Source organism: Osmia lignaria, chromosome 9, assembly GCF_051020975.1.
Source record: "Osmia lignaria lignaria isolate PbOS001 chromosome 9, iyOsmLign1, whole genome shotgun sequence".
NCBI lineage: Eukaryota > Metazoa > Arthropoda > Insecta > Hymenoptera > Megachilidae > Osmia > Osmia lignaria.
In genome coordinates this window covers 6911336-6931055 of record NC_135040.1, presented here as the reverse complement: position 1 = coordinate 6931055, position 19720 = coordinate 6911336, and the positions used below count along the sequence as shown (strand labels likewise).

The following is a 19720-nucleotide window of genomic DNA, read 5'->3' as shown; positions in this document are numbered from 1 at the left end:
AAATCTTTAATAATAATTGTTGATTAATCTTGAAATAGAGAATCTCTTAAATAGCCACAAATAAGTCTAGGTCATAATTGACCCGTCAATGGTTAAACCAGAATAGAGTTTCATTCAAAAATAAACAGATCGTACTTAATTTTCTTTGTTTACCCCAATGCGAATATAATTGCTTAAGACAACTTCGTGTTTATGGTTGTAAAAGGTTAAATGGAGTTATCCATTGACATTCCTTAATTAGCGAATTTGAAAGGATCGTTAATAGGGTAACGTAGGGTCCTCTAGTAATTTTACCTGAACAAGGGACTGGCTTTAATCCCTTTGTGATCGATGCTTGTCGTAGTAATGTTTATAAACAGTTATACCGGACACCTCCGGTCAGTAGGTATCGAGAAGATTTATCGTGCGCCAAGGTGGCGAGTTAAATTAATTACGAAGCGATTAAAATTCCTTTGCTCTCTGCGCGTACAGATATTTCATCTATAGGTACTTCTCAAACTGTGACCCTATAGCTAGCTAGGGAATTCCTTTATAGACGCTTGGAACTTCTCACCATTCTACACCTCATTATACCTCAATAATTTGCTATTATTAATAGAACAATCCATTCCAACAAATTCGTATTTATTAAAGTGAAAAATTTAATATTTTCATCGAGTTGCAAATAAATCATTGTCGATTAAACGGTTGTTAATTGCTATTCGCTCAATGATAAATTAACTTCGGATCGATCTATGAATAAGTGTCCTTCCGGTCATCAATGTGTTAATGAATCATACAGCTTTCACTATACGCGTACGTTTGGTAACCCAGTTTTGTCTCTTGTAAATTTTCCGGTCAGAAGGGCAAAGGGTATCGGTGGCAAAGGGTAAAATGAAATTCTGATTTACGATCGGGTGCCAGCGTTTGGGCGGCGAGGAGATTCGGCAGCGGGGCGCAGGCGTGCGATGCTCCGTTGCCGAAAAAAGGAATGAACGGAAAGCGAATAACAGCATCCGAGCAAACGACGCGTTTTACGCGCAGGTGCAACGGCGCGAGGCTAGGTAATAATACGGGTAGGTTTGTAACCCGCATGGGCCCGCGAGAAAGGTGCGAGTTGCATCGGCGAAGCTGCATCGCGTCGCATTGTTCCTTTTAATGCGCCTCTCTAAAGCACGGGCTCAACTTTGATTAACCGGATGATAAAACGGCTTGTTATACCCTTTCCCTTTTCTCTTTTCTTTTCTTTCCATTGCTGATTAAACGTTGCTCGAACTTTCAGATGTTTAACCCCCTTGCTACTTGTGTTTCTCACACGAATCGTTTCATTTATTTCGATTGTCAGGTTAACTTTATTTACGATTTGAAATAGAAAATTAATATCCTTTGACGGCAATTAGAATCAAAATTATTAATTACAAGGTGGGAATAATGAAAACATTGATCGTAGCGAGTAAAGCACACGTAGCTGTGTCCAAGAATGTTTTACGATCGCGTCGCCGATTCCCGTCGTGCAGGATAATAAATATTTTACGCGGATCATTGCCACGGAAATGCGAGTAACGATAATTGGAGTTTATAGCCTACTTACGTAAATTTATAATAGCGCGAGTCGCGGCCTATGGCCGTTCGAATCGTAAAATTTCCGATTACAGATTAGGCAGTTAATATATTTACCGTCAGCAAAGAGAGAGAATCCAGTAGTAATACCGCTTGTTATACCGTTCCTTTTTTTTCTTATTCATCCCGATGTTATTGCGCGTTAAACGACAGGGACATTTAGTTTTTCCTCGTCAAAGGAAAAAAGAATCTATGTTTATCGTCGTCCGATTGAAAACACGCTTTATAATGGCAAGTTTAATTAAGAAAACCGGATGAAAGTGTCGCGAGTGTGTTTAAGTACCGTTTTATGAAGTCCTGTCACTTTCTTTTCGCTTCTACTTTTATCGAGCGCCGCGTTTAGATAAAAATAAGAAGTCCAAGATTTATTCTCTCGTAAAGACTGCTAGAAATAACAAACATACATGTAGAGTGAAATTTTCAAATTCGTAACACTTAAGAAATTTTGTCTTTAGCTCCAAATTATTAATTCGTTCGTATTGGAAACTGTTGTTGAATCTTAAAGATATTATTACATTGAACCTTTTGCCAAGAATAAATCCGTCAATTGTACACAATGTTTTCGGCTGTTGATAGATAAAGGTATACACGATATTGAGCTGAATTATTGTAGCAAAGAATCACGATAAAATGGAAATTTTATTAAACTGCATCGAAACGAGCAGTGGTCAACGAATGATTTATTTAGTTTTAGCGATTGACTGGCAGTTACGTGTACGAACTTCCATTTCTGAATTTTTCTTTACGAGTAACGAATCAAATTAATGTTAATAATATTTATAGAATACGGCACGACGCGGCGCGGCGTCATCCACGGTTAACTCGTAACGCGTACGCACTCTCCATTCGGTCGTAACGATTCAACGTCGAATGAATGAATCTGTCGTTCGGTAACGCGTGTACCGTTCGCTTCATTCAGTAACCGAAATTTCTCCGAATAAGGCGCCGGCCGTAAGATAAACTCGAATGACAATGCGCCGGAAAGAGGAGAGAAAAAAAAAACCTGTTGTGCTTTCACGCCTGACGGCGCTCGATTATAGTTTTTTATCGAGAACAATGAGAATACGCACGCGATGCGTGCTCGAAGAAGGACAACAACAACAACGAGAGAAAAAAAAAAATGAACGAACTCGTTCTCTACTTCCAGCTCGTAAATACACGTATCAAGTTTCGCTTAGAAGGATAACGAAGTTGTTGGCAGATATTCAGGCGATTTATGTTTCCCAAAGCGGCGGCGGCAAAAAATACCGATGAAAACGAGTAGTAGTGGTTTAGCGATAAGATAGAGAAGGCGGCACCGGCACCGAGAACCAACGATGTGGCAAAGAAGAATAAAAAATAAAGAAGGGAATCTAGAGAAGCTCCTCTGTAAAACTTGATGCGTAAGGGGCGAAGCAAGGTGTTAACACGGATCTAGTTAATACGATGTTAATGATATGCCGGTGTGCAACCTGTGCCTTGTAAATGCTAGATACACGCGTAGGATGCGTTCTGTACTTTTCGAGTTAACCGCGCTAATGATATTAATTAACACGTTAACTGCCATTAGTGGCCTTGTTTTTTGAATAATAGACAATGTAAGATAGTTTCACCGACGCGTTGACTATGAGCAAAGCTTTAGGAATAATTGGTTACGTAAAAGGATCGGGGTTTTTTTTCAGGTTCGTTTGTTAATGAGCAGCGTTGCTCGTTAAATTCACCGGGAACGCATCGATTTCGATCCTTCCGTTATTTGTCAGCGGCGGCGAAACACGTCGAACAGGTCGACTTTCTACGCGGTAACATCTGTTCCGCCGGTTATAAGTATGCGCGTGTTGCGACAGTAATTACTTTTTCATTCGGCAAATAATTAGCGATTAATTTATTAGCTGCACCGTTCTTGCGTTGCTCGTTTTAACCTTGCTACTATTCCGCGTTCACTCCGATAGCAAATCAATTTAATTTCAATTCATCCTTTTTACGAATGCTTCGTGTTATTACGACTTAAACCAAGGATTTGTGTGATCAATGAATTTCCATAAAATATCGTGCGAAACGATCAATAGATTCGCGCATATGAAAATCCGCTGTTTACCTGTATCATGTTCGTGCGAAGTCGAATCTGCGTTCGGTCGAACGTAATGAAAACCTCGGGTACGGCTTGAATTCGATCCGAGAAATCACGGTCGTGCAACGAACACGGAGGAGCCCTCGGTTCCCGAAGGAACCACATCGATCGATCGTTGCTATTTACCAGCTCGGTTTTGCCAGCTTCTTCGAACGTCACCTCCGCTCGACGCTCGCGCCACTTTGATATCGACGGTCAAGCATCTGTTCGCTCCAACTTACACGTCCGCCCCCTGTAATATGGCGATAATGCGAATACCACGATAGGGTACATCGGTTCGCCGTTGTATAATTACGGCCCTGGACACGGAAGCGCTCGATATCTCCGTAATATCGGTTTTCAGGATCGTGGCCTACGCTCTCCTCGTCTCTCCTTTACTCTCTTCTTTCTCTTTCTCTCCCTCTCTACACCCGTTCTCGAGTACCGTCACCGGTGTGCCTTCCATTCGGTTCTGCCTTTCTTTCCAACATTCGTCCTCTTTTCTTCTTCTTTTAATTATTCGACCGTTTGAAATTCGTGTACATCGTTGCAGTGGTACTTCGCGATACACGGTAGCTCGCTGTAATTATTACCGAGTAAAATTGTTACTTTGTTGATCGTTGTTCGATCGGTTACCATGGTGCCTGGCTAGGATTCACGTTTAACACGCATGGCGGGAATTTCGAGGTTCGTTAACTCCCGTGATGCTACAGGGTTTGTTATTATCGGTGCACGATGTGTTTATCCGGCATTCAACGGAGATTCAGTAGGATGCACGAAGATGAACAGTCTTAGTACAGGGTTGTTCCTCGATGATTGACGGTATCAACAATTACGGCTCCGATTCTCGCACGTACTTACCCACCGGATGGTCCTGGTGCACCAGCGAACCGTACACGCACGTCACGGGAACCGGTTACCCGCTCTTTAAAGGTGCACGCGTGTCTCGTACCCGTAGGAACGACGACCTGCTTGTGTAGAGCCGGCGCGAATAATTCGGACAGGCTTCCCTCTTTTTCGCAGTTTCTTCGCCAGAAGAAGTCTCCCGATCGGTCACGGAGCATGGTTCGATCCTGCAGGAATGTCGTTTCTTAGAAAAACTATCCGTGTATTTTCTGTGGATTGAGTTTCACTCGAGAACAAAATTCAGTCAAAGTAGAAAACATGGGACATGAAAAGCTGCAGAAAAAATAGGCGGAAGATCGCGAAGATCAAAGAAATTACTTTTCGCGTGTTTATCCGCGAAATAAAAAATCGCAAATCGCGATAGCTATCAGTGGAAGGATTTTCTCGTGAAACGGTCGGAGGCTGAAGATTCCTCGTAAAAATTGACTCGGTTGGTAAAGAAACGTTTCGCGGCAAGCCGCATAAAAATACCAGAAGATACCCGTCACTCGTACAGTTAACGTTCACGCCTTCTTAACGTCGAGTTACAGCCACTTTAACGGAGTCTTTAGGGCTTCAAATAGATCTTCGCCGGCAGCCTGACGAGCTTTCGCATCCTTTTCCATCTCGACGTTTTTAAAGGAACGCTCACGAAACTGCTCGCGGCATTCCGTGGCGCCCTTTAGCCCCCGGAGGTAATTAACGTTAAATTGTTGCCGTCATTACCATACGATATTTCACTGGCATCTGGTGCGTGTCCGTCGTTGCTCACCAGACACGGACAGAAATCATGGCCTTCTTTATATTTCAAACTTTACTACCGGATCTTTTCCTCGTTTCCATTGTTACGACTCTGTTTATACGTTCTGGGGGGTGCACGGATTGAAAAATACGATGTGGTTACTATAAATAAAAATCTTGCGAAAACCACCACCATTCTCTTTTTTGCTGTTTAACTCGACGGCGCAAAGAAAGAAGATGAATTTAAGATTCGTGTGGTATACAAATGAAATAGACGAATTCCCGATACTATATTTTACGCTTATCGAGCATCTCTGACGTGTACACAGAGAGCAGATAACGAAGCTCGAAATCTGATTAAACGTAGTTCACGACAGATTGAGACATATTACAATCAGTATTAATCCACATAAGTGCTATTACTCCGTTGTTCAGAAATGCTACTCATAGAAAAAGTTTCGAGAAGTTGTAAATGTTTGCGTTACAGTTGGGTTAGTTTCACTTTGGAGAATTATAATTTTTAATGCAACAAGGTAATGCAGTAATCTTCGCTTTCTATTTTATTCCAAATTATTCGTGACAGTTAATATTTATTACCAAGAAAGTTGGTAAAAAGTAAAGTTTTACTTTTACTTTCATAAAAATAGAATTTCACACTCAGACTGCTTACTAAAGCGATTCGGTGGCGCAAAAATCAGCGTCACGGTTAATTTGTCGCCCGTGAAGACGAGGGGTGCATCAAGATCTGGAGGGTATTGTTGTCGTACAAGATTCGGGGCGGGTGGAGAGGAGGATTCGGGGAGGAGGACCGAAGATTCCTCGGCTCTCGATGTACTCGAGAAAAAGAGACACATGGTGGAAGGAAAGGGGGAGGGTCGGCGAGACTGTGTCCATTCGTGATCTCCCTGTCCGCCATCTTTTTCGTGCGAATTGCGCGCGCGTGTTTGCGTTCCTCCGGCCACGTTATTTCTCCTCGAGCGGGCTCGTTCGTTCGATCAAAGCGGATCAGAGTTAATCTCGATGGAGAATCGAATTCATAGGCTCGCGCGACACGGATCTGTTGGTGTTCGCGTGCACTCAAGACCCGGCATTGTCAAGTTTCTCCAGTTACTTTGCACGAGGCACCGATAACTCGCGATCAAACCGCTGCTTAGCTCAACTTGGACACGTGTAATCCTGTTTACGAAGCACCCTTTGCGTTGGCAAGTTTTCCTCTTCGAAGATTCAACTTCAACATCTTTCATGTTCCTATGCTCACTTTTCAAATGATATACAAATATTTTTATATCAAAGTGTGCAGTTTAAATTTGTGTAGATTTATTATTGTTACCGAGATCGTGGATAGATTAGTCCAGTTGAATTATTGAGAGAAAGTTGAAGAGCTGACCGAGTTTCTTTCATCGCCTCTGATATTAACACATCGTGTTCCTGATCTTTATCGCTAGATCGTTCGTTAAGATATTCCGTATAATCAAATATAATATATAGTTATGAGCAGGTATTTCCGATGTGTTCTTAATTGCCGATTGGGTAATCCATGCTTGGAATGTTTACTATTGGGATTAATCAGATAACATGGATCTACAATATTAGACGCTCCGAAAGTTTTGAGAATAGCAAATCATTTAACTTAATTCGCATACTTGCATCACGGAATATATTGTAAATTCGCTACCATGCGAAATAAAGACTCGAGCCACTTACATCTAAATTACAGGTTCGTACCGGTAAATTATTCCTCATTATCGACATCCAAGGAGTATCCGCTTACTCTTTACATCACGCGCTACTACTTCTCGCGTACCATACTTACCGTTTCCACGAACCTCTTCTACGAGTCAATTTCGACTTTATTTCTCAATTACACCAGTATTTTCCACGCGCGAGAGGGAAACGAGAGCTACCCGAAGAGCTCGCGCGTTTCACCCTTCGGAGGGGTTGATTTGCAAACGTCGAGCGTCACCGAATCGTCGACGAGCGTGGAACGTGTGTAGGGTTCTGGCAGGGGATGAGGAAGTGGAAGGTAACGGCGCGGCGTAGGAAAGAAAAGGGACGTATCAGGAGTCTTGGCGGAGGCCAAGGGATCGCAGGGTTTTCGCGGTGATGCTCGCTCCCGCGGGGGTGAAAGCGGCCTTTTAAAAGGTTCCGATGGGAAACCCAGCAGGGCGTGAATGGCTCCAGACTACTCGCTGGAGGAGCCGCAACGAGGAGAGGAAAGGTTGCTAGCTAGCACGACGAAACAGTGGTGGAAGAGAAAGAAACTGGTGCGTGCACGGGGACACACACGCAGAATCGCACGCGTGTTGTCACGGCCTCGAGGTGTTCCACCACACCTTCCTCTTCTCTTGCCTCTTTGTTCACGAAAGTTAGGTTTACCTCGTTCCATTCTCCAGCCTGCCTGCCTTCTTTTTATCCTCTATTTTTGCTCCACCTTTTCGTTCCAACGACCATGGGACTAACGAGTCTAGCTCAGGTGCAAATAGAGAAACAACGGTGAAAAGTGTTACGTTTTCTTTTTTTTTTTTTTTTTCGTTACAAATGTCTAAATTGAAAATTGAAAGCCAAAGAGAAAATGTATTTCTGGGAAATCTCCACGAAAGCGTAGAAAAAGATGAAGAAAAAGAAGAATTTCGCGATGGAGTCTGAACAACAGCTCGTTTATTAAGATAAATTAAAAGTCGCATACGAATGGTCGCGGAATGGAGAACGAAGAGGAAAGGTTCGGGCCAGAGGATGATCGGCTCGCGTCGTTCTCATCCAATTTCACGGCGGGACGCTATTTAAGTATCGGCCGACGATAAATTATCAAGGAAAATTTGTAGCCGCCGTCAACGGGCGTCGAAATATCTTACGACTATTTAGCGCGACGTGGAATCCCGTTTTTCGTAAACACGTCCACGCCACAGTGAGAAGAGAAGAGAGGAGAGGAGAAAAAGAGATACGGGAAGATAGGTTATAAAAAAAATTTTAAAAAACAAACTGTCTGGCGACACGATTTCCTCCGTCGTTTCGCTTCCTTTTCTTTCCCTTCCATCATCGTGAAAACAAAGCAACGAAGGGAAAATCTATGCGTTCAAGAAAAATAATGTTTTTCTTGATCCTATTTATCACGGTTTCCCGTGGGCGGGCCCCGGCCCGTCCCCGATTTCGACACTCTCCTCTACGAATAGAAGAGACGGTACGTGCGCGAACCGTATCTTCTCTCCCTGTTTTCCTCGGATTCTCCCTTTATCAGCCCTCTCTCCTCTCTTCCCTTTCTCGCTCTCCGTCGTCCGTGAAGCTCCGTTCTCTCGAAATAACTACGAGCCCTCTGTCGTATTAATTACCGGGATTCATTTCATCCTCATTTACCGCCAGCTAATTTACCGAGGAGAAGCCTGCCGCGATATATGTATCTCGAGCTACCCCTTTGCTCGTGAATTCTAGCTATAAAAGCCTAGTTTTACGTTGCCCCGGATCAAACGGTAAAATAAGGCTGTCAGGAAAAATCCTGCTACGTATAGTTATTGCTGTTTGGTGATCTATACTCGATCAGGTTGGTTGGAAATCCGGGGTTAATTATTCAGAGGAAGTTTCACCTCTTTTTATTGCGTGCTCGTTAACACCGCGGTGGCATTTACGAGCAATATATGTAAAAATGATATGGTTAGTCGCGAGCTGCATGATTATTCAAATGAAATGGAAGTTTCAGCGCAGTTAAAGTCGCGAATGCCGTAGTTGGTATCTCTGAAGGCGAGGCTAGTACTCGGGACGAAAGTTGCAAAGGGAGCTGCTTGCAACCAAGCTGTAACAGAGTTATTAACAGGGGATTATTATGTAAGGCGGTGCGTAATTAAAACCCATTGACATTTATTATCCCCCCGTTCATTCTCTTTCCAAGTATGTTTATTTATATGCCGTTATTATCGGTGCGTGCAACAGGTATCTACTACTATAATTGCCGTTGATAGACACATCGCTTTTTTTTCCGCATAACGATGCACGTTATTGAAATTATTAACTTTAATTAAGTGGCTACAGTGGCGTTAATGTCTCGTTCTCCTTGCTCGATATCAATCTCTTTCTTATAGACTCGAGTAGAATGCAAATTACAAACTTGTTCCATCTCGTAGACACGATGTTCGAGAATGACATTGGATCTGCATCTCGAACGAGATAAATGATCGATGATCAATAAACAATATTTTTTTTTATCTTCATTCGCTCGAAAAGTATGCGTGTACAGTTTCGATCAGTGCAGAACCGGCAATTGAACGTTTGATGTTTAACACGAAACACGTTATGAGGTTACACTGTAATACATACTTTGAAACGTGTCATTCATTTGCATCTATTTACCATTTTAGCGGGACGATAAGGCGGTAAAGTAATAGGTGATCCTTTGTTACATAAAACATGGAACGTTTTTTGTCCAGCTTGTAGCAATTATACGCGAAAACGTGTACGCGACAAGATATTTGTTATCGTGTTTTGACGTAGCCGTTTGGTGTTGGCGTGTTTCAAGTTCCTTAAATCGATAGCCCGCACGAATCTACCAGTATTTTGGCAACGAGAAACGAGACTAAACAGGAATTCCAAATTAAATTTAAAACAAATTTTGACTCATCGAATATTCGGCTCACGCCATCGAAGAGTTAAACGGAAAAAGGCAAAGATATTTTTACCATGAGTAATCTGCGTCTATTTTAATTTATTACCGAATTCGAGTAAGTACTTTCGTCTACCTGCATGCGAACGTTCGCCGGTAATTCGACTTACTCGATCGTCGATTCGACTGGTCGATAAATTTCCGTTTAATTTACCCAGCTAGTGTCGAAAGCCTCGAATGGTATTCGAGGTACTCTGGACGTCGTTACACGAAATTACGTGACGATTATTGCTATCGAATGTTCGCGATCGTGAGGGAACATCGATGCCGTGCGTAATTTCAAGGGGATATACGTTTTCTTATTCCTTTTCCCCTTTTCTTTTTCATTCGATCGTTACAGGTTCGTTTATATATTCTCGAACGGATTATAGTTTTATTAGCGTAGTCAGGGACGATCCTTTTAGGGAATTAATTGTCGAGTGTCATCTGTGGCTTAATAACGAGAGAGATACCGCTACCTCCTTCCCGATTATCGTCCATTAAAATAACATGAAATTGCTATCGAGTTATCGAGCACGCATATTTATAATCGGATCGTAGCGATAAGCGGGTATCACCTGCTTTCGAAATTACCGCCATTATCCCTTTCGGCGATAATTATTTTTATACATGATTTCCTAATTTAATCCTACCCTACGAACTTTCGTTTTCGTATCGATCAATATTTTTTTCAACGAAAATTAACCGAGACATAATGATGAATTACCGTTTAGATTTTAGTAAAGAAAACTATCTTGTTCTCACTTCTAAATATAATTCTTTAGATATATCTGATACGATTTTTGAAATCTGTTTTTCCTAATAATCACCCGATTCAATTTAGTTATCCGACTCATTTATCTTACTATTTGACGTAGCTACCACTTAAGATTTCAACAACATCTCAACTGGCTCTTATCTTGCTTTTTCGTCAAGAATACCGTTGTTCGATTCTTCTTCGAACCAGTGTTACACTTGGTTAACATCCACTCACAAAATCGTGAAAACTATAATCTCGTTTTTCAAATAAAACATTTTGAAAATATAACATAGCAATCAGCGTATCGATGAGGAATCTCTATTAATAACGTTGTAAAATTGAATGTTTTCAGCTGCTGGTGAGCGGCGGACAGCCAACGACGGCGACGTCGCCGGCGATGTCGTCGGGAGGTGCGTTGAGTCCTGGCGCACTCTCACCGTCGTCGACGGCGACGACGACGGGCGCCGCGGCGGCGGCTGCATCCGGAGGTGCTAGCACCCCGGTTGGCGGTGCCACGGGGCCTGGTTGCTGCGAGAACGGTAGGCCGATGATGACGGACCCGGTGACAGGGCAAACGGTGTGCAGTTGTCAGTACGACAGCGCCGCGAGGCTTGCCCTGGGTGCGTATCCAAGGTTAGCACCCACCGCGACCTCCTACTCTTCTTACCCTACGCCGACACCCTCCACCACCGACCAAGGGCCCTACCCCAGTATCGGCATGGACAGCTCTGCGTTCTACCCTCCTTTGGTGAGTCACTCCGTCTCTCTTTATTCGACCCAGTTCCTTTTTTTTTCCGCATTTCACAGAAGGTCGGTTAATTGTTGAACGATAATTACGAGTAGGTTTTGCGTAACGCCGGATGAATAATTCATCGTCGTTGCGCATGGAAATAGCATCGCGCGCGTGCATTGTACGCAGCTCGAATCGTCGATGCCATTGTTACACCGGTAGATTACATGTTGCTGATAGAGATTCGGGGTATAGCGGCTTGGCAACAGTCGGCGAACAAATTTTCAAGTCCAGCTTTACGCAAGTACCGTGCGCGCTCGGTTTTCGGTTCGAGACGATAAATCAGCGAAATTACACATCCCACGAGCTAATCGGAAGACTTACGAGCCGGCTACGGGTATTTATAAACGCGATCATTAAACGGTTTATTAGCTAGAACTCGAACGGAGAAAGAGGTGTCCAGGAGCGACGTGCCACCGCGTCGACAAGAATTAGAATGGGTTTTGCAATACGCTTTGCTACCTTCAACTACAACGACGGCCATCCCGACGCGACGTCAGGATTGATCGGGCCGTCGAGCTAGGCGTGCCGGACGATTATTACTCCTGCCGGCTGAACTCAAGACGGATTAGCGCGCGGTCTTGCCACGAATTAGCTTGGAATTCCGGTGACGGAAGCCGGGCACGTCTCGAATCGGCCGTTGCTCGAACTCCTTAGCTCTGCTGAATCCATACGTCTCTCGCGTTTCTCTTTAGGCCCGTAGACTCTGTCGCCGTCTCCGTCGCCGGCTGCGTCGAATTATTCACGCGCGGCTGTCGAGAGCGGAGCGATAATCTCGTTTAAGTTTCGCTTCGCGGAAGACGCGTCGTCTCGCTACCTCTAACGAGGACTCAGTGATGGATTCGCGGTTATATTTCAGGGGGAATTTTGTTCGTTCGTTCGCTCGCCAGGGAGGCAGGGAATCTTGCGAAACACGCGTTTCTCGTGCAAAGACACCGGTTTATTCCGTCCTGGTGTTGCGCACGCGGAAAAAACGCGGCTAATAATAAGTCCTGGACAGAGAAGCGAACTGGGCGAACTGGGCGAACTGAACAGGGTAGGCGCGACTGTTGCATTCGCAAGATGCAATGCTTTCTTAATAGTCAGTCAACAGCGAATCAGGTTCGAATTCTGGGCAAAACCGTTGTTTTTCTTCAATTTCGAAATTTTATCAGAATTATTCGAGAGCGTGTTGCGTGAACAGATCAAGTGGTTGATGATCGCACGAAATTTTTCCGATCGTTCGCATAAGAACAGCAATGACGTAGATGGACTCGAAACGGTTGGTAATCGCGAGCACGATGCCAATAGCCCCGATAAACGTAATTAACGTAGAAATAAACGACCGATCGTATCTCTGTTTCGGCCAATATATATCTCCGCTCGAGCGTGTGGATACTGGCTAGCAGGGAGGTAGAGAACGATAAAAAGATTGCTCGGAAAACACTCGTTTCGCCAGATGTTGCGAGTCGCTTGATACGACTTGCTTCGACGACCGGAGAGGAACGAGGAGGAAAAGAGAGCTGATAATTAAATTCTCCACTTATTTCTTCGCGACGTTTCGTTTTTGTCAGCTCGTAACTCGTTGCAAACGATCAGTGCATTAGGTCCAGTTAGAGGGAAAGATTAACGAGGAGCATCGTTTCCCAACAGGTATCTTTAGTAAAGTAAAAATATACTTGATTGCACGCTTTCGTATTTTCCAACAGAAACTACTTATTACTGCAATTAGCTGTCACACTTTTTCCAGAATACTTCATTGAATTCTGAATAGAATGAATATAATTAGTTGATCAGAGGACTATATATTACATTGAAATATTCGTAAGGGGTTGGGGTGCGACCCAGTATTCATCCAAGGGTTAAATTTGATTTAATTGGTGTAATGATACTAATTGGTTCGTCCTGAACGAAATTGTAGATTAATTTATCTCGTACCCCGGCAACGATTCAAGACTGATATTGAATAACAGCGGACAAGTTTCAGGTAGAACCCGAATGGTTTCGAACGGACTGGATATTCAGCCTGGTTGTAACGAGTTCCTAGTTTAGAATGAAGTTAAACTGCTCGACGATTATGCCAGGGAATATTTGCAACCGAAGAACCAGTTTTATCCGCGTTGCCTTCGATGCGACTTAACCCTTTGCTGTCCATTTATTCTGAAGTTTAAATCCAATTTGCTAACTGATGCAACTTATTTTGTCTCGGTGTATCGAGCACTTGAGCGAAATGCTTTAAAGAATAAATCGATACAAAACTGTCAATCAGATTATCTTAGCAACAACATTTGAAATTTTCATGCCGTTCTAAGTGCCAATTAGATACTCTTTAACTTAAACGTCTGAGAAGTAGTAAAAGATAATCCACTGATTGAAAATTAGCCCGGATGTCGCGTACGACTAATTTCCCTTCGATTAATAAAATAAAATTATCATTGAAGTTGAATAAAAAGCACCAAGTGAATGGAGATAACGGTATACCACACTTGCCCCTCGTTTATATGAATTTCCACCCCGACGAGCGAGTAAATCGCTCGCAGCCTATCAGCGCGTGTCTTTCGATAACGACACGTCACTCTTCATTGGTCAGCATTATAGCAGTCTTTTCAAGTTCAACAAATGAACGAACCGGATGCAATCGTAGATAACGAACGATTTTATCCCCTTGCGGGTGAGTCAGTCAGTTTGCGACATTCAAATTTCTCTTTGTAAGTACTTTTCGAGCGGAGTATCGATTGCGCGACATTGATTTCTCGAGTAGTGCCTTATCATCGAGTCACCATCTCTAACGCGTTTGATAATATGTACACGGTTCACATTTTTTATTTTTTTCGAACCACCTTGTTTATCTACGTACTGTTGCAGATGGTCCGTTTGATCTTGCCGCGCGATCAGTTCAGCCTTGGATAGATAACAAATAGATACGATCGATGCTTCTTATCGCGACTCGCTGTCTCGGAAAATTGAAAACGATTCTTCACTTTCTCTCGAGTGATTCCCCGAAATAGACCTCCTTTTTATAGACGATAACGTTTCAGTTACCAAGGGTTGATATAAATCGTTTATCATTTAAAAAGCTTCTATTCACCGCGACAATTTAAAGAGTATCCTTCGCTTTCCATTTATATGAGTTAATTGAAATCGCAGCTCGGTTGACCGTCACGGTAATCAACTCGTTAACTGTATCATTCGGTTATCCAATAACCGCTCCGCTTCGTTAAATTGAAGCGAATTCCCTTTTCCACCCCAGTCGGGAGGAACGCGTAATCGTTGATTTTAACGGGTCTCGCGCGATTCCACGCCACCTCCGGCTATTATAAATGTCCCCGCGCTGGACATTAGCCTCGGTGTATCGGCCGGACAAATTAATTTAGATTGGCGTTTTATCGCCACCGGGGCGCACAGACGGAAGGAATGCAGATTTTAATGCCAGACGTAAATTTCTCTGCTATTTCGCAGTTCCCTTCGCGGGCTAACTGCTACGGCGTTAATGTTAATTGCTGTCGGAATATTTTGTGACACCCGGTGCGCGTATTATGTCAACGTTCCACGATAATGCCATTCATAAACCGGCCAACCTCGACCCGACGACGATTAGACGCGGCGGAACGTTATCGACCGCAGGCTTCAACGCGACGATGAAAAATCGCATTCCGCGCGATTCCTGCGTGCGGTCTGCTGCTCGCGTTCGTAGAAAACGGGTTCAAAGGAAAGAGGAAGCGGATGAATCGAAAGGAAACGGAGAGAAGCGATAGGTGCTCTCGTGCTGGCACAACCTACCTATAGAATCAATACTGGTTACCCTGTGTTTCACGTTTTCAACATTTTTTTTATCAAAAGAATTTATATTTTTAAATTGATAAATTGCAATAATTGCAAATCAGGTAACTCGCTCTTTCCTTTCAATTAGCATAATCAAACCGCCTATTGATTTTACATGAAAAGGTCTGATTGGTGTTAAGTATGATTAATGAAAAAATTAATTCCCGTTTCGATATTAACGTTTTAGGAATAATGATTGGTTCGCATGTCTCTCTGCGCCACTGTAGCGGCATTCCGATCCACGATATCGCGAAATGCGTTACTTTACGGCTCATTGATAAGCGTAACACACGTAGCTCTCTTAATCGCGGACGTTTACGCTCTTATAATTGGCAGTTACGCGCGGCTTGCATGCGATACAATGTGCCTACACGCTTCGGTTCAGAGCAACGCGCGGTGATCTTTATTTTCCAGCTGATCGTCATGCTCCTCGGCTTGGCGTAATGCTTGTTGCCCGCGTCGCTTAACATTCTGCATGTTAAGCGTATCGTAAACGGCCAAATAATTCAGTTGATCATGAAAATTAATCCTCTCGTACCCGTCAGAGTTTTGATATTCATTACCTTTTTCGCATAAATTTTTATTTTCACGTAGAAGGAAATCGATGGTTATTTTAATTGAAAATTCTCTCTAGATATTCAAAGCGTGGATGTTAGCACAACCATATTGCGTAAATATTCCGGTGATGGTAGAAGTTGTACCCAGGGTATTTTATCAAGATGGTAGTTGGTGTTATTAGTCGGGCTTGACCGATTGACGCTCGAAGAATGCCATTTGTCGCGGGACGGTGCGTCGAACGTCATAGCTTTGCACCTTTATCGCAATAAATTGCAGCCGGCCTGCGACCTGACCGCTCGGCTCGGTCGTTCGTGGAATTTCAGCTTCGTCCTGCAATTTCGTGCACGCGACGATCGCTCAGCCTCCCGCTACAACCGAGCCTGGAATGTCATAAATGACCCGGGCAACCGGAATTTTCAGAATTTTCACCAACCTTTCCACCCTCCGCCCTTCTCCCAGCTACTTACCTTATCGACGTCCAGGCGAAAGATTTCTATGAAATATAGAAATTTTAGTCCGCCAGTTGTCGCGTGGTTCGGCAATCTTTATTGTTACGAATAATAAACGAATCCTCGAGCTATCTTTATCGTCATGGATAATAAACGAGCCTTTTACTCTTTGAATTATCCTTATCGTCGGGAATAATAAATAAATTTACGAGTACTCGAATTAGATCCGAGTCGTTGAATTATTCTTATCGTGAATAATAATAAATGAATCTTCAAGTCAATGAATTTAGATCGGTAAGATTAATTCGTAATGCTCGGTGCGGTTGCAAGGCTATTTAATGATCGTGAAAAGCAGGTATTCCAATCGAGGTAATAAAGTTGCGTTATCGTGTGAAAATGGTTGTTGCTCGCGTTGCCTAACGCGTTAACTAATCTTATCTGAGAGGGTGAAGTTATTAGTAACATGTATCGAATACAATGTAATCTTATCAATGATAATAAACATATATATAATGCTGGTGTAAAAGGTTACATATGAAAATCACGAATACGTGACACTAATCATGAAATTGGTAATAAATATTTAGTTTCGTTTAATAGAAGCTTAGATATGGGGTTACATTAGAGCAACCATGCAGGTAAATAAAAGTTTAAGCAGGAAGCACATGCTACCAGCGCGAGGGATTCGAGCAGTAGGCCGTCGTTTCGACGAGCATTATAATATAATAAGATTCGTATTAGCATTGAATGAAGTGGGTGGTGCGAGAGCTGGCATCGATAAAAGAAGTAATAAAAATAGATCGTCTTTAAGGCGATCACGGTGGTCCTTTCTTCGAGGAAATAAATGAAAACGCGAGCATAGCTTACCGCGTCGAGGTTGCAAGGATACATAATTCCCCGGTTGATCGTGTCTCATCTCGCGAAATGGAACGGCTGTTTCGTGGCCGAGAATGGATCGCGTCGAAGCTTCTGAAAGCTGCTGTCCCACGCGGAAGCTCTCTACGGCTTCGTCATCGCCGCGAGTCGATACTCATTCCCCTCGCCCTTTGTCGACGTTAATTAAATTATCACAGAGCAACTGCTGGCTGAGGTTCGAACTTTAACTTTGAAGGCCTCGCGTGACGGCCGCGCTCTGGTCCCCTCTTTATATTCGGCCAACTTTTCCTCCGGTTGTCTTTTGTCACTGTTTCCGAGTCCTCCGAACTCCGGCCAACCCCGTTTAGACACCGGCCAACGCGGCGTATTGTCACTCGTTTCCAGAACTTTTCCACGTGCTCGAGTTTGCTAATTGGGTATACACGGGCTTCCACGAACTTTTCACGACTGCGACAAGAATTGATATTAATGGGATACGTAGTTTTTATAGATTTCTATTAAAATTGAACAAGGTTGCAATTTTTATTGGAAAATTGTCGAGCAATTTTGTCTATCTCGATTAGATCGGTAATTATTTCTTACTATCGTTCGTGCAGGATCACCGTCGCGACGGTTGAATCGTTCAGCGATGAAACGGAATAAACGGCGCATTTATTCGACCGCGAATCTGTCGTTAATCGAATTGATACGAAACAACCCCCGTGGTTTAGCAGTCTCGCGACTCGTCACGTATGTACATTCCGTCTTGCGTGTTAGGGAGAGAGTCGTGCACGATTCCAGCTGATACACGTCCTCGCGCGTGCACGTGCTCGCTGATAATCAGTTTGCGACATCGTTTCTCGTTTAAAAGGATGAGACGCGTGTCGTGACCGTGGACTGACTGGCTACAAAGAGATCGATCTGTAACTTTCGCAAATTCGAATCTGTAATTTTAACACGCGACGATCCTGAGCGCGTGTCTGTCTACCCCTGACATATCATGGCAACAGGATCGAATGGGTTAATGCAGAGTGGCTCGTATAATCGTCTGCTAACCGAGCTGCTTTCGCAACAATAGCCCAAAGGCGCTGGACCACCCGCGATTCGCCATTAAATTCACCTCCGTTGGAAAGGGTAGAGACTAAGGGAGAAACGCGTCGAGGAAACGGGATAAATATGCGTCCTCTCTGCCTGTTTCTCGCTCCCTTCGGTAAAAAGGGGAGAGAAAAAAAAAAGAATGGCAGAGAGGAGAAAACAGTGGGCCACGAGGGTACCCGCGGTAGCGGATTTGGAAATCGAAACGAGGGGATGGGCCCGCAGGGAATTAAAGAGTCGACCTTTCTGCCGATCTTTCTGTAACGCGAAACTTCCTGGCGCCAAACACCTCTAAGCTTTCGTTCTAATAATATCCCATTGTGCTACCATTAGCCACCGAGTTTCTCTTCCTCCCTTTTCTCTCCTCGCTTTCTTAACGGGTTCTGTCTCTCTTCCACTTCGGGACTTCTATACATATATTCTGCTCTCGTACGCTTCGCAACGACACCTCGAAACATCGACTCGTTCGCGTCGGCGTGCAAGCGTATCCGGTCGAGACAGCATTGCACCGTCTGCTCGCTTTGCCTCGTTAAACTCGCAACTTTTTGCCTCTTCTCTTTCTCCGAAGGAGAAATTCGCGATTTCGCGACGATAACCTTGCCGTTGGTGTTCTGCAGCTTCGTTACGCTCGAACGAGTTTTGCATTTCGACGCGGGATCGTGGGTGGTGCCCGATTAACGGATCGTCAGTCACTCGACGATGGATTGACCGATCCCGCTGGCTGCCGGCGTGACCTCGTTGCGTTCGGACCGGCGCGAAATCGCCGCTTAAGATGATGGATCGATTTTAATTCGATTGAAACATTTGCATAAATTGCGTCACGCTCGAGCGTGGGCGGCACGATTTGGAAACCGCGACAGAGGTGATGGTCAGCTTTGATTCGAGAATTTTATTGCTAAATCGATGAGGAAATAATGTAAAATCATGGCTGCGTTAGAAACGACCGTATTACACCCTTCTGAATGTAATCAATTATACGATTCCGTTGCAGGGAAATCCGTACGGATTGAAGGACACGACGGGGATGGGCATGACGGCGGATATGGGTGCTGCATGGGGCACGGCCGCCCTTCAGCCTGCCACCACGGGTTACTACCCCTACGATCCAACCCTGGCCGCCTACGGGTAAGTTTATCACCAGGTTTCATGGTCTCTCGGCTCCATTAGATTAAACCACCACCCCCGCTACCTTCTCCCTCCACTTTGGCGCACGGTACTCGATGCTCGGTGCTCGGTGCCGCCATTAAAACAAGAGTCACGATCTTTCGTACTCGCTACACGTATCCAGCCAGCAATAGTTATCGTTATCGCGAATCCGTAATATCTTTCCCTCCACCCAATCGAAGAACCGCGTTAGTTTTAACCGCCACGTTGAAGCTTATACGAAGTGGACGATTGCCCTTTTACCTTTACGATACCTTTAATTTTCAGCTCGTTCTCGGAGCGAAAATTAAAAAAATATTTGATGCGGTTT

General features: G+C 43.9%; 2 protein-coding genes across 8 annotated transcripts in view; one reads left to right on the top strand and one right to left on the bottom strand.

Moving 5' to 3' along the window:
• Nucleotides 1-19720, top strand: part of LOC117606876 (homeobox protein araucan) — a 60954-nt gene that overhangs the window by 19806 nt on the left and 21428 nt on the right. For all 5 annotated transcript variants that reach the window (XR_004582088.2, XR_004582089.2, XM_034329886.2 and 2 more), the window contains 2 exons: nt 11051-11446; nt 19238-19371. Coding sequence is in view for 3 of the 5 variants with exons in the window: in XM_034329886.2 (XP_034185777.1) it covers nt 11051-11446; nt 19238-19371 (530 nt within the window). In the remaining 2 variants the exon portion in view is untranslated. The remainder of the gene's footprint in view (nt 1-11050; nt 11447-19237; nt 19372-19720) is intronic.
• LOC143305243 (uncharacterized) overlaps nt 1-19720 on the bottom strand; it is a 141141-nt gene that overhangs the window by 113548 nt on the left and 7873 nt on the right. The gene's annotated exons all lie outside the window — the stretch shown is intronic.